The sequence below is a fragment of the Chanos chanos genome, chromosome 3 (assembly GCF_902362185.1).
Source record: "Chanos chanos chromosome 3, fChaCha1.1, whole genome shotgun sequence".
NCBI lineage: Eukaryota > Metazoa > Chordata > Actinopteri > Gonorynchiformes > Chanidae > Chanos > Chanos chanos.
Genome location: NC_044497.1, coordinates 40,254,445 through 40,267,550, shown reverse-complemented (window position 1 = coordinate 40,267,550; position 13,106 = coordinate 40,254,445). Strand labels below are relative to the sequence as shown.

Sequence of the window (13,106 nt, the reverse complement as noted above, 5' to 3'; positions counted from 1 at the left end):
TTAAAAAGTTAATGTCAAACCTCTGGTGGACTTTACTAGTAGAGGGCAATCATGTGCATAACATACAGAGACATTTCTGAAAACTTTCTGAGTATATTCTAACAGGAATGTCTCTGTCTCTCAAAAGCCTGGTCACACACACTGTTTCTTGAGGTGCTATTCAAATAAATGCTGAAAGCAGACATTTCTGACAGCTTACTAAATATCTTCAACTGTAACATGAAGCATCATGCACCAGCTGAAAGAAACAGTTGAAGAAACAAAGAAAACCAGTGTGTTAAAAAAAAAGGCTCACAAAGGCGCAGTTTGATCCCTCTTCATCCCTACTAAAAGACCCGACTTTTGTTTACAGGTAGTATCTTGAAATGTTACTGATCACCAGCAACTTAGGGAATGAATCTACAGGACTATCGTATCCTGAATCTTCATATCCATGAATCTACAGGACTGTCATATTTGGCACAGATGGTATAGCATGTGTGATAACTGCTGAATTCAGCTGGATATATGCAAACGTGTCTGCAAAAGTTATAAACACAGGCACGGCCTCAAAGAAACAAAATGTCTGGGACATATGGTCAGAGAAATGTTGATTTTACTGAGATGCAATGATAGAACCTTTCTATGCTAATAATAAGACTACATTAAATTTTTAATCTAATAGAACTAATCTGTATTGAAGAGTTTCACATAACAGTCAATATGACTACAGTCACATCATAGTCACATGCAGGACATGGCCACTTCAATGAAAATACTCATTGATTTGCTTGTACAATAGCTTCATTTATGAAATTGTCTTGAACCATTTCTCATCAATTGCCTGTTCTAATGTGAGACAGGCATTGTCTGCAGTCAGTGATCATGAAGTTTTTTCAATTAAATCATTTACTCAGAATAAGGGATGTTTCACCACACTGGGCTTGTCAACCCTCTCTGAAATCCAAACATTTTAAGAATTCTATAGGATATTTCATATGATACGTGACTTTAAGAGGGGTATTAATTTAGCTCAGAATATTACATAATGCTCATGAAAACCAAGCAATATTGTCAAATGAAGATCTCAATACCTATTTTTTCATTCAAGACAAAAACATTCATTTGACAGAACAGCAATCAGACATATTTACAATATGGGGCCCATCTGATTTTTTCACAGCAGAATCCATGCAGTACAATTCAGTTTCCTTAATATCCATACCTCTGCATCTTTCATCAATGTGATGGTTTTCAGTCAAAATGAAAATTTTTATGTGTTTTGGTTCTTGGCTCAGGGCTGAACAATACTGTCCATAAGAATGGTATGAGTGTTCTCAATATGATACTGTGGCATGTTTGGAGTCTGTGAGTGGTAAAATTTATGAATCCACCAAATCATGACTTGTTCCTAGGTGTGTCACAATATGGCACATTCTCCAGGAGAAGACTCTCTCGAGGTCGTAGCACTGCACATGGAAACAGAAGAGTTGGTGAGCATTAACTGAGAAAGGGTCATTTACTTTGATATTTATTTCACAACTGTCAAATACAAAGCTGGTTAAATCGGACCACTTACTAATTCTATTGTCTCCAATGTGTTCACCCTGAACTACAGACGTGCGAAGTATCGCCTCAACATCTGACCCGATTTTGATCATCTGAAAAATTGATGAGAAACTGCTTTTCAGTGATGTGTGCTCTACAACCTTTTTTTGCATTCACTTAATTGTTGTGAGGACTCTCTAGTATACAACAGGTGGCCTACCTTTTTAATATTTTCTTCTGACGTTTCATGCTTGTTTTTCCTAAACTCCTCGTTTATTTTTAACCTAGCAGCTTCGGGAGAGGGAAACAAAAAAAGCGTTAGATGGCGATCACTGCATTCTGCCACAATAAGGAGGGTCAATTTATGACGTTCTGCCCGCTGAGCTGAGTTTTTAAATTTTAACATTGACGAAAAGCAGTAGTTTTGTAAATAACAGCCAACTGAAAGATCTTTGCATGAAGTGCACCTGTCAGAGCTCTGTGATCATCTTTGAACACCTCCATTCTTGTTCTGTGTAACGCTTTGAACACCCGGAGAACCTTAAGGACAAACACAGCATGCCATGAACAATTGTCATCTATTAGAGAGTAAACACTTCATAGGTAAGACAAGTCAGCACATATATTGTAATATGATATATAAACTGACAGATTTTAAAAACAATGCGACCACAACTCACCTTGAGACGACTCTCCATTTTGACTTTTACACGCTAGCGCTTTGCCGAAAAATACTAGAAGATACCAACCATGGTTACCTTTGCTTCTTCCTCTCTTTGGGTTAAGGGAGTACGGTCCAAAGATAGCGTGCACTACCGCCATCTATTGTGATGGAGAATAAAGCAAGGCGTTCAGTCCTTTCTGCAACGCCGTTGCAAATGTACACATACGAGTGCATTGTCGAAAATGTGCTTCTTAAGGAATATACAAGTCTGATTTGTTCTTATGAATTGGCTTATGTACGAAAACTAGTTTTAGATGACAAATTTCAGTGATAAGGTCACAACAGAGTGTAATTTGTGGATCTCGCTCAGCCATTGCCTGATAAAACGGAAAACAACGTCTTATGTAATCAAAACATCAGTTGATATTTAAGTCTCAGCTAACTAGCTCATGTGAATCATCTTGTCATATTAGTATAAAAGTTGTGATATTCAAGTATTTATACTAAGATGCGCTGAATTCTTCTCAAATAGTCAAAGCTAGTCAATCCAAAGTATGCATTAGTCAGGTCCTGGCTGTGTTTTGGCCGGTTGCAATTCAGTGGGGGCGGTGCCGCGCTGACGCATTGGTTGTTAAACCTCAAGAAGAAGAGGAAGACGAACAGGCGGCGATCGAAAGTAAAAAAAAGAAATACTACCGCTATGGCTGATGAAATCGCCAAAGCGCAGTCTGCACAGCCTGGAGGAGATACAATTTTTGGTAAAATAATCCGCAAGGAAATTCCGGCCAAAATAATATATGAAGATGAGCAGGTATTTTGGAAGTATTACTATTAAATATGCATGCTTTCTTTGAAAGGTGATACATATTAACGTTGGTCTGCATGCTTTATAATATGAGCAGGCTAACGAAGCTAAGTAGTTAGCTATGTGGATATAACATTACATCATAATTTATTTTCCCTTAATTTCATGTTCCTCATTTTTGTCTTGCAAGAGACACGGTTTATGCATATAAATCCTCGAGTTTGACTGGCTATTTTGTTGCTTGTGGTGGATAGTCAGCACAGGGGCTGCAGCAATAAAGTAAGAGTTGCGTTCAGCCTGAAGCAGCGCGTGCCAGAATGTTCTGGGGGTAGTTGGATGTTTGCGGATTGCACGAATTAATTTTTTTCTTTTTCTCCGTAGCACAAGTCGACGTTTGTTGCTTTAGTTTTGCAAACAGTTTAACATTAAAGCTGAGCTTGCTTTCAAAACACAATAGGGTAGAGAAATAAATTAATTTGCTGATTATATTCTCTTGTGGCGGGGCACTGTGACAGCTCAGACTGACAGATAGCTGTTTACAGACCTGTTAATGATTAATTTCTGTTTTAGTGCATAGCTTTCCACGATGTGGCTCCCCAGGCCCCAACTCACTTTTTAGTTGTCCCAAGAAAGCCGATTCCTCAGATTTCTAAAGCAGAGGACAGCGATGCTGCTGTAAGTATTGACTGGTTATCCCATATCCGAATCCGATATATCCCATATCCGATATCAGGTTAATAAAAGTACAGTATATATGATGAAATGTTTGCTTTACATATGCCCAGTGCCAAATCACTCTTCAACCCTTACAGTCTTTCTTTTGCCTTTGGGATGACTAGTTATAGTAAAACTGACAAATTCTGCCTTATGTCTGATTATACTTATTGAATTCCTTTAAGATCTACTAGAGGAGACAATGCATCAAGCCAGTTGTCATTAAACAAAGCCTGTAATCAAGAGTGGCACCAGTAACATTTTGTTTTAAACATCTGGTTTTAGTTTTTTAATTGTTTCTCTCTCTCTCTCTCTCATTATGACTGTCTCTCTGTCTCTATTATTAATGCAGCTCCTTGGACACCTCATGATTGTTGCCAGGAAGTGTGCAGCACAGGTGGGATTACCCAAAGGCTACCGAATGGTGGTCAATGAAGGCCCAGATGGGGGTCAGTCTGTCTACCATGTCCATGTTCACGTCCTGGGAGGCCGTCAGATGGGCTGGCCTCCTGGCTAACGTGTCCCTGATTCCCCAATCCAACGTGTACAACTGTAATTCTGTCTTGTTGTTAGTCAAACGTTCACTCAAATGTGACATTAAAACCATATGCCAGGTGTGTAGACTCAGTATGGGGGAAAATGCCCATATAAAATAAAAGCACTTCATAAAAGTCCATGTGACTGCCTCTCATTGTCAATAAAAAAAAATGGTATGACTTGAATCACTCTCCGTCTACAGACTCTGCTATTAACTGTCATTCTGTTGATGCATTGCTTGGTGCTAGCAGTGCGACAGCCTCTTTTTTGTGCCGCGTGTGCTGTATGTGCTTATCTATGTGGACACCATGAGTGGAATAAGTTAGCACTTCCACTTGGGGAAAAGCTGTGTCTGTTCAGTGTCTTAATTATGTTCTCCAGCCATTGTTCTCTGAGATTATTATTGGAGCGCCTATCAAGGAGGCACAGACACAAAAAAACCGAGAGGTTTGTCAGTGCTTGCTCTTTGTCTAGAGGGCTTGACTGAGCTGATTCATCAGACTGGATTGTTAAATAAAGTTTCTGTTTTTTCCTTTGGCATTTGTTACCGTGAAGAACCGATCAAGTCATAAAATATCTTGAAATACAGTCCAGCATTTTTGGAAGGGAGTTTAGTGTGGGAAAGGACAGAGTGAACAGCACCAGAGTTCCATGTTGGGATCAGATGTATTTGTGAGAAGTTCTTCACAGTGCAATCTTAAGTCACCAAATAAGAGAATTGCTTTTTAGAACAACATGACTGCATCTTGATTATGCAAATTAAAAGAATGTCTTCTTTCAATGCTGAGAATTAAGATAATGTCTGTGCGTTGAGTGACAAGACATCTAGAGTAGGTGTAGGGGCATTTTATATGAGCTTCTAAAAATAGTTCACTGCAATGTGCTGGCAGGCCACAAGAGGGGTGGAGTGAGACAAAGCACTTGGCATGCTCCTGAGCCACTGAGCCCAGAACAAAAGCTCCTGTGAAACAGGGATCTATGATGTGCGTCTTCTGAAATGAGCTGCCTGAAATCCCTCATCCCGTCAGGCTATTAGTATGCTAATTTAATCTGTGTTCTCTTTCTTCGCTCCTCCACAATTCATTGGCGCTCTGTATAATGTGAACACGTTAAGCACAATTAATAGGATACGGCTAAGTAGTGTTTTGAAACGTAGGTGTTTAAACACCTATGGATGATGGTGATGCCTTTTTTGGTGCCATGTATGATAACATTGAAGACTTTTTTATGATCCTAACAGTTGAAATGAACATTTTTTTTTAATACTCCAAAACTAATTTGAGAATGAATTGACCAGTGGCATCTGGTAGGTTCTTGATGTACAGTGATCCCTCTAGTAGATCCTCCATCATTATTCAAATCCAGATCAACCACACTAAACAGGGCAAGACAGAGATCATGTATGTCACAGATGTCCATCCAAGTATGAGGAGTCATAACCACATATAGTCATGGGAATGTCTGAGACAGCAGTTGATGTCCACCCTGTGCAGTGTTTGGTCTTGAGATTTGTCTAAATAGTATGCTTTCACCTCACTTATTTCAAAGTAACACTTCAGTGGAATCATTAATAAGTTATCACTGTTTTCAAGACATTACAGTACCAACTTAGGGTTTTGCAAGTTTAAAATGCTCTGTAACTTACAGGTATTAATGGCTATATCCAAGATAGCTTCATAACTCCATCAGTGAAAAAGATTAATTGCAGCTGTTTTCTTGGAAGGAATATACAGTTCATTACAAGGCAGGAAAACCTAAAAAAATGTCTTTAGTAAAACATCCCACATCTTTTCAGAAGTGCTCCCACTCTAATCTGAGAGCAGATCCTCTTTTTCGGAAACTTCCGGTCCTTAACTGCAGGTGGTGCTCATCAAGTAATCAACAACAGTTCTTTTCATAAACAGCCCAGCTTCTTCGAATGTGAAACCCTGACACTCTATCTGCAACCAGTGGGATATTCAGAAACTTCAGTTATTGCTTTTTATTATGTTATGTGAGGACTTCATTTCTCACCCAGGGTGAGCCTACTTATTTTAGCTCCAGCTTAGATGATAATCAGCAGATTTTTTCAGGGTTCTCTTTAACATCACTCAGTCTGTTTGAAACATTTCAGAAAAAAAAAACTTTGAAAGACTGTCTCTACCTTTTCAAATTCCACTAACAAAATCTCACTGAGGTTAATGCTTATCGTTTCATGTTAAACCATCAACTTAACTTTTGCTCTCTGAGTAAAAAAAGGAGAGCATTGCCATTGCCATTGCCATTGTGCATGATCAGTTTCATAGGCAATCAATTATTGAGGCCATTGAGTCAATCTTCCCCCAGAAAAACCTTTAACATTTTATGAGGGCACTTCCAATGCATCTTCAGACAGGATACCAGTCGCAGTGGTTTCACTGCAGGGCCAGATTCAGGTCCATCCTGCAGTGAGTCAGAATGCTGGTCATTCTGATGAATGTTTCATCTTTGTGAATGAATGTTTCATTTAACACTTGTCCTATTTCCACATATGATATACAAGACTGTGTTGCCAGGCTCCCTAAAAAGAAGCACGGAGGGAGTCTGGGGCATGGTGACATTAAATTATTTATCAAAGACAGTCAAAGTTACTCTTTGCAAAAAAAAAAAAAAAAAAAAAAAAAAAAAAAAAAGCAGTGTCTGAACCCAATGTTTTAAGAATAATCCATGTTTTAAAATTAAATTGGTTCAAACTGAAGTGAAAAACAGAACATGAAGAGTACGGACTGTGCCCTGGAGTGAAAATTTAACTAAGAAGCTCAAGTGTTGGAGGCAGTCTGGGAACTGTCCCCAAACAAAAGACATCCACATTCTGTTATCTTCCAACACACGCACACTCACACACACACACACACTTCATCATAGACTACCTCCTGAGTCAGTCTAATAAAACTGAAATATGGAGAATTCAGTAATGCCTCAGAGAAGAGCGTTCTGTAACTTTTAGAGCCACAGCCAAGAGTGCATGTGGCCAGGTGAAATAGAGATAGCACAACCAGCGTGAACAGTCTGTCACAATAATACAAGTAATAACAAATCTTATTGCCACATTTCAGACAGGGCGAGTCTGATGGACTGAGTGTTACTTCAGAGAGAGAGGTGGGTCTGGAGGACAATTACGTTCATTGGACGATAAATCCACAACAGGCATTCACCATGAAAGTAGACATCATAAATCACACTAGCTCCTTGGACAAAATAACTGCATGTTCTCCAGGTTAATTACATTTCCTGTTGATATTGCGCAGCACTGACATCTATGCAGAAGGTAAAAGAATAAACTGGAGAAAACTAAGTGAACATGGCATCATGAAAACAGCCAGGACCGTGTTTGTCTGATAGGACAAAACGAGAATGTTACTTCGCTGACAGTGAAAGAGGATTTTTTATTTCAGCATCTGTAACGACCTCGCCTCCCCCCTTGTCGGCCTCAGCCACTCAGCGTTCAGCGTCGCCGGTCTACTGATCACCAGTCTGATCATCACTCACCACCTTCACCTGTTCACTTGTTAATTTCATTAAGTTTCCTCCCTATTTATACTCCTTAGTTGTGCGCATTCATTGCGAAGTCTACTCTCGGTTACGCACTACAGACCTTTGCCTGATACTACTTGAGACGAACCTCTTTGTATTTATTGTGAGAAAGACCTTGTTGAACTTTCTAAGTTCCTTGTTTCCTTCTGCCTTTTGTTTGAATAAAATCCTGTGTTGCGCACTTGCGTCCTGCGACAGTTTTGGTTTTCTGACAGCATCACTCCGCTGCAGCTATTGCAGAATGTCATACTTCTTTAATCCATTACAACAATAACATTACAACTATAATCAACCAGTATCACACATCTGAGGTGACCATGTTTCTATAATGAAACAGGTTCCCTTGTCAAGAGTCCATTTTGCAAAACTTTATGTCCAGTGACAAGTCCTCAACACTTTTATTCAAAAAGTATTTCTATTCCCATCTCTTGTGTCATGTATATCTCCTCTCTCCATTTCTCATTCAAACAAACACCTCTAATACAATGGGTAACAATACCCTTTGATCAGATATTGTGCGCAACACAAATACAGCTGCTCACACTTATGATGAGTTATTGTCCCAACTTTTGGATCCACATAAAAGGTGCAAAATTCTTAACCCAACACAAGTACAGCTCTATAGTTTGAAGGCACGTGATTGGAAAGGAACATCATGGGAGATGGATGTGTGTGGATGTGTGTTGTGTTGCTCAGGTAATTTATGGGGACTTGCTGCAGCTCTAAATCACTTGCTCTCACTTCTCCTCAAAGCACACTTCATCTGTTCAGACTCATTCGCCTCACACCGAAAAGGGTCACTTCAGGTTCAACTACAGCAATAATAGACTTCTGCCTGTTGGATCAACTTAAATTCACTTATTAATCTTATGGCACTTACCATGAACAAGGAGCACTGTCTTTTCGTTAATATTCACAAAACAAAGTCACTCTGGAAATGAACCGCACGACAATTCCTAGTCGGTCAGAGGTGTCAAACTACTATTCCAAGGAGGAGGGAATGAGTTATAGAGACGTTTGATTAAAGCTGCTCTCCTTAAATTCTGCAGTCTTGTTTGATGAGGTGAAGGAAGAGGTTGGGGAAGCGTAATCAGTCACCACTCTGCTCTCAGAGTTATAAATACAGGGCCAGACATCTCATTCAGTGATCACAACTGCTTTATAACCTTTTCCAGCACTAATATTTTGAACTAAGATGAACAAAGGAGAAATGTAGTCTTTTGTATTTGCTCACTGTTGTCAAAACAGTTCATAAATTAATGTGACTTATTCTCGTTATGTTACGTATCCTTCAGAAATGAGAGTAAAATTCTCAGGTGAAGGAGCTTTCTTTCTGTCATTTTTTCTTGTCAGCGATCTGCTGGACAGCGTGTTGAAATCACACATAACCAGGTTTTTAGCTGATTCTTTTTGAAATTTCCCAGATTTTGATATCTTGAATGTTCTACTCTAATCCTTAAATAACAGAGAGAATTCTAAGCTCATCATAAATGTTGTCTGCGTATCTCTCCTCCTCATTGGTTCAAACTAAAGTGAAAAACAGAACATTGCCTCAGTCCCTCTCACCGATCCCTCAATTGATTTTCTCTTTCCTTCCTTCCTGCCCTCTGCCTCATGCCCTCTTTCAGCCACTTCCTTTTTTCTCCATCGTTCTTTATTGTCTTCTTTCTCCTTCTCTTGCTGAGACATCCACTGTTTTATTACCGCTGCTCAGTGTCCGTTTTCATCATTCTCATTCCCCTCTGGGTCCACCTGCTGTTCTCATCACAAACGTATGTATTACGCTCTCTCTCTTTTTTTTTTGCTTTGGCCATATTCCTTTTCTTTGCTCTACTTGTGCTCTCTGTGTGACTCCGGATTCCATTTTGTAAGCTGAACTAAAACTAATTTTGAACCTGTCAGCATACACTGAAAACACAGAGACGTCCAGAGCAACCTTACACACCCTTTATTCACTAAGAATAAATGTTAGCCACAAGCCAAATGAGCATTAAAATGTTACTCTGCACAGATATCGATGACACATCCCCTCGTTAAAATTACATTTATATTAATTAAGCGTAAACCTAGACATTGAGATAACGTAATCTACAGCTAATGAGATATGCCCTTTACACAAAGAGGTCATTAAATGGGTAATTTGTTCAATTCAGAAATTATGAGGCTCTTATAAAGCATGATTACAGTATGTGGCCTTTCATATTTCTGTGTCAAAAGTGCTCTAAACCCAAATAGTCACTGATGAAAGCAAAGGTCCTACATGCATTGGGTCCTACATGCATTGTACACACCCATGCTGTCTTTATACATGAATTGCTTACCTAGTCCAAGCATATGGATACAATAGAGGACTGCAAGCCACAGACAGTGCTCTCTCTGGCAAGGTCATTCTGAGGAGTCGTAGTAACAATCAGAGCTAGCTGACTTTTGTTTGCATGCCAGTGCATTGAGGGAACTTACTAAATTAAATCAGGAAGGATAGCCATCTACAAGGAAATTGGCTTTGCTGCTAATTACATTATGGGGTCGGTAAAGGCACTTCAGTAGTTCCTTGCAATTATGTGCGGCTGTTTAAAGGAACATTGAGCTGAGAAGCAAACAATTCCTTAACCAGGATAATTTCACTGGTCAATCAAACAAACTGCATAGATTAGGTAAGTTAATAAAGAATGGCTTGGTAGGAATAAAATGGGTCACTTCATAAAAGGAGGGTGTGAAGAAAATGTTAGGGCACTACACCCTTGAGTGGCTTCAAGCCAAAGTACTGATTCAGCGTTTGAGAAGGATGGGCTGTGGGTGCAGCAGGTGATACTTGATGGTTAACTGCAAAAGCTTAAAGTCCTCAGATTAAACCAAACTCCTATCATAACACTTCTCACCAACAACCAGGAGAGGATTTGAATCCTTTTGTATCTTCTCCTTTGAGGTGTCACAATTGCTGAGGATATGGACATATTGCCTCAGTATGTAAAGCAAAAGACACTGTTTGATGTTTAGGGAACGTGAGTATGGAGTTTGTGTGTACTGTCGTGACTAAGTGTTTTAATTGTGGAGGCCTATGGTAGGTGTATGGAAAAGTAAAGGGCTCTAGAGTCCAGCAAGTGAGGATTACTCAAAATGTGTCTTACATAATACGTTGAGAAAATAGGGATAGAAATTCTCCAGCAATCTGTGAGGTTGATCAATGGTGCTTCAAATGGAGCTTCAGTTTAATTTATTTTTTTTGTCTTTTATCCTCTTTTCTAACAATTCAGTCATGACCAATTCTCTCATATTTCTACTCCTCATTGCTTGTGCAACTCCCACGCTGGCTGGGGAGGGCACAGACTGCCTCATGACGCCTCTGCTACATGTGGAGTCGCCCACTGCTTCTTTTCACCAAACCGCCAAGGACCTCTCTGGGGAGCTGTAACAGTTCCAGAAGTTCACACTATGCTCCACAGACCCAACCACTTCTAATCTGGCAACCAACGTCATCTCCTCATTGTCCCCAACCAGTGGTAGTTGCTATTGCAACAACGGGGAGACCAACCCCTGCCAGCCTCCCACCCTCGAACAATACCAATTACTTAACCACTAATTCTCACAAGTAGTGTGAAGCCAAAACAATCCAATGGCATTCACAAATCTTATATATATATATATATACACATGGGGGAGGACTATGTTTATACCAGATTCTTCATTCTCTTAATTTTGCATCAACCCTCCTCTAAATTAGTCTCATTAACCGATCAGAAGCCTTCATCCCATGACTAGCCCAAGGCCTTCCTTACAATGGTTCATTCTCATTTCTTTTCTTTAACCTCTGCCTCTGCTGTTTTCTTCCTTAGTTGAGGCCAGCAGGCTGCCTCCTCTGTCACCTCTGGTGATGCTTTTCTAAGTATTTCCTCCTTAATGATCTCAGCCACAGAGTTGCTGTGTGTTGCTACACCCACAACACAGTTCCATGGGTCTGTCAACCCACCTTGATCCCCTCATTATCTGTGTGCTAGCAGATGGCATAGTGAACCAAGGGCCAGGAGACATCACTTAAGCAATGGACCTATGCTCTCAACCAGCAATCAGCAGATTATCAGAGATATTTGAGGTCACATCTCACAATTTTGGATGCTATGTTCAGGGTTATAAACTGAAATACACAAATTGTTTAAATCTGTATTGGTAGTAGTAAAAAAACGATATATTTGATTATATGCAATTGACTCTTATTTAAATATGATTAGCTTCCTTGTCTTTACGATCTTAAGTATTCAACCAATTCTTTTTCCTTCTCGTTTTTTTGAGTGCAAGTTTAGTGTTTTACCTATCCGTTATTTTGGTTTTACAGATCACTTCTTCATTTACATTGCTTACAGACAGGGCTAGAGAATGAGAGATAAACCTTTAAGTGAAAACTTTGAATTGATTCCTGTTCGCAGTGATTCCTAAGGGCCCACCTTATCACTAACCTTTTGAGGGTATCTGGAAGCTCTAGTTGCGATCACTGTGACAGCTCCTCTGACAACTGCTATTATCACCACTGTCAAGACTGTTGTTACTAATAATAGCACTGCTAATACTGATGCTATTCCCACTGCAGTGGTGGCTAACACTGTTAGTACTGCTGCCTTGATCCTTCCACGGCTTATCCCACTAAATTAATTCATTTATCTCATCCAGAGCGATGTACATTTTTTTCTGTGTTAGGGATCATATGTCTCTGGAGCTTGTTTGAGGACGCACTGGTAAAGAGGCACCGTGCTTAGAAAATAAGCTCACAGTCCTTATAATTTTAACACACATGCATACAGCTACTGCCAGTTTTAGATTTATGAAGGTCATTGGTATTCAAATGATATAAATTGTCATCTGTATGCAGTATAAGCCCCAGTGGGAAATGTCATAAACTCTAGTTCAGTACTCAAGTCAAATTACATTCTCAAACAAATAAATCAGTGATGTCCTGTTTCCTTCGCTCTTGATAATGCACAGAGAATATTGACTGAATCACGTGTGCGCACACACAGATCTAGCCACATCAGTCTATTCTGCACCTAACTAATGGAAAAACGCTACACATACCCTGTATAAACAGCTGGCCAGACAGTCTGCTATAACGCTTATGGGCTTATTGGTGGTCTGTGATGATGAATGTTGGTAGATTCAGACCTTTTTAATAATCTAATGAACAATTCGGTTTACTTGTTTACAATTACACCTGACTGAAACAGCGAATTTGAGTACAAATCTATTCATGCACTTGTTATTGTAGGCAGTTACCTAAGCCCCTGGTCTTTTTCTCTTTCTTTCTTTCTTTCTTTCTTT

At 39.6% G+C, this 13,106-nt stretch overlaps 2 protein-coding genes across 2 annotated transcripts; one reads left to right on the top strand and one right to left on the bottom strand.

Annotated features, from left to right (window-relative positions):
• Positions 1–634: 634 nt before the first annotated feature.
• Positions 635–2,270, bottom strand: lyrm7 (LYR motif containing 7). The gene is made up of 5 exons (XM_030769531.1): positions 2,208–2,270; positions 1,995–2,067; positions 1,748–1,818; positions 1,559–1,640; positions 635–1,448 (listed from the first exon to the last, which is right to left on the bottom strand). The coding sequence occupies exons 1-5, from the start codon at positions 2,223–2,225 to the stop codon at positions 1,378–1,380; spliced, it is 315 nt and encodes a 104-aa protein (XP_030625391.1). The 5' UTR covers positions 2,226–2,270; the 3' UTR covers positions 635–1,377.
• A 558-nt stretch (positions 2,271–2,828) lies between these two features.
• Positions 2,829–4,384, top strand: hint1 (histidine triad nucleotide binding protein 1). Its single transcript, XM_030769020.1, has 3 exons — positions 2,829–3,002; positions 3,567–3,671; positions 4,063–4,384. Exons 1-3 carry the CDS (start codon positions 2,892–2,894, stop codon positions 4,225–4,227), a joined length of 381 nt encoding a protein of 126 aa, XP_030624880.1. The 5' UTR covers positions 2,829–2,891; the 3' UTR covers positions 4,228–4,384.
• The last annotated feature ends 8,722 nt before the right edge of the window (positions 4,385–13,106 follow it).

Excerpts from the sequence above, each read along its gene's own strand:
- lyrm7 (XM_030769531.1), bottom strand. Across the intron at positions 1,819-1,994 it reads TGATCACAGAGCTCTGACAG|CTGCTAGGTTAAAAATAAAC; the intron begins GTGCACTTCATG and ends CCTCTCCCGAAG. Across the intron at positions 1,449-1,558 it reads CATTGGAGACAATAGAATTA|TGCTACGACCTCGAGAGAGT; the intron begins GTAAGTGGTCCG and ends TTCCATGTGCAG.
- hint1 (XM_030769020.1), top strand. The coding sequence starts at position 2,892 with ATGGCTGATGAAATCGCCAAAGCGCAGTCTGCACAGCCTGGAGGAGAT. Across the intron at positions 3,003-3,566 it reads TAATATATGAAGATGAGCAG|TGCATAGCTTTCCACGATGT; the intron begins GTATTTTGGAAG and ends TTTCTGTTTTAG. Across the intron at positions 3,672-4,062 it reads CAGAGGACAGCGATGCTGCT|CTCCTTGGACACCTCATGAT; the intron begins GTAAGTATTGAC and ends TTATTAATGCAG.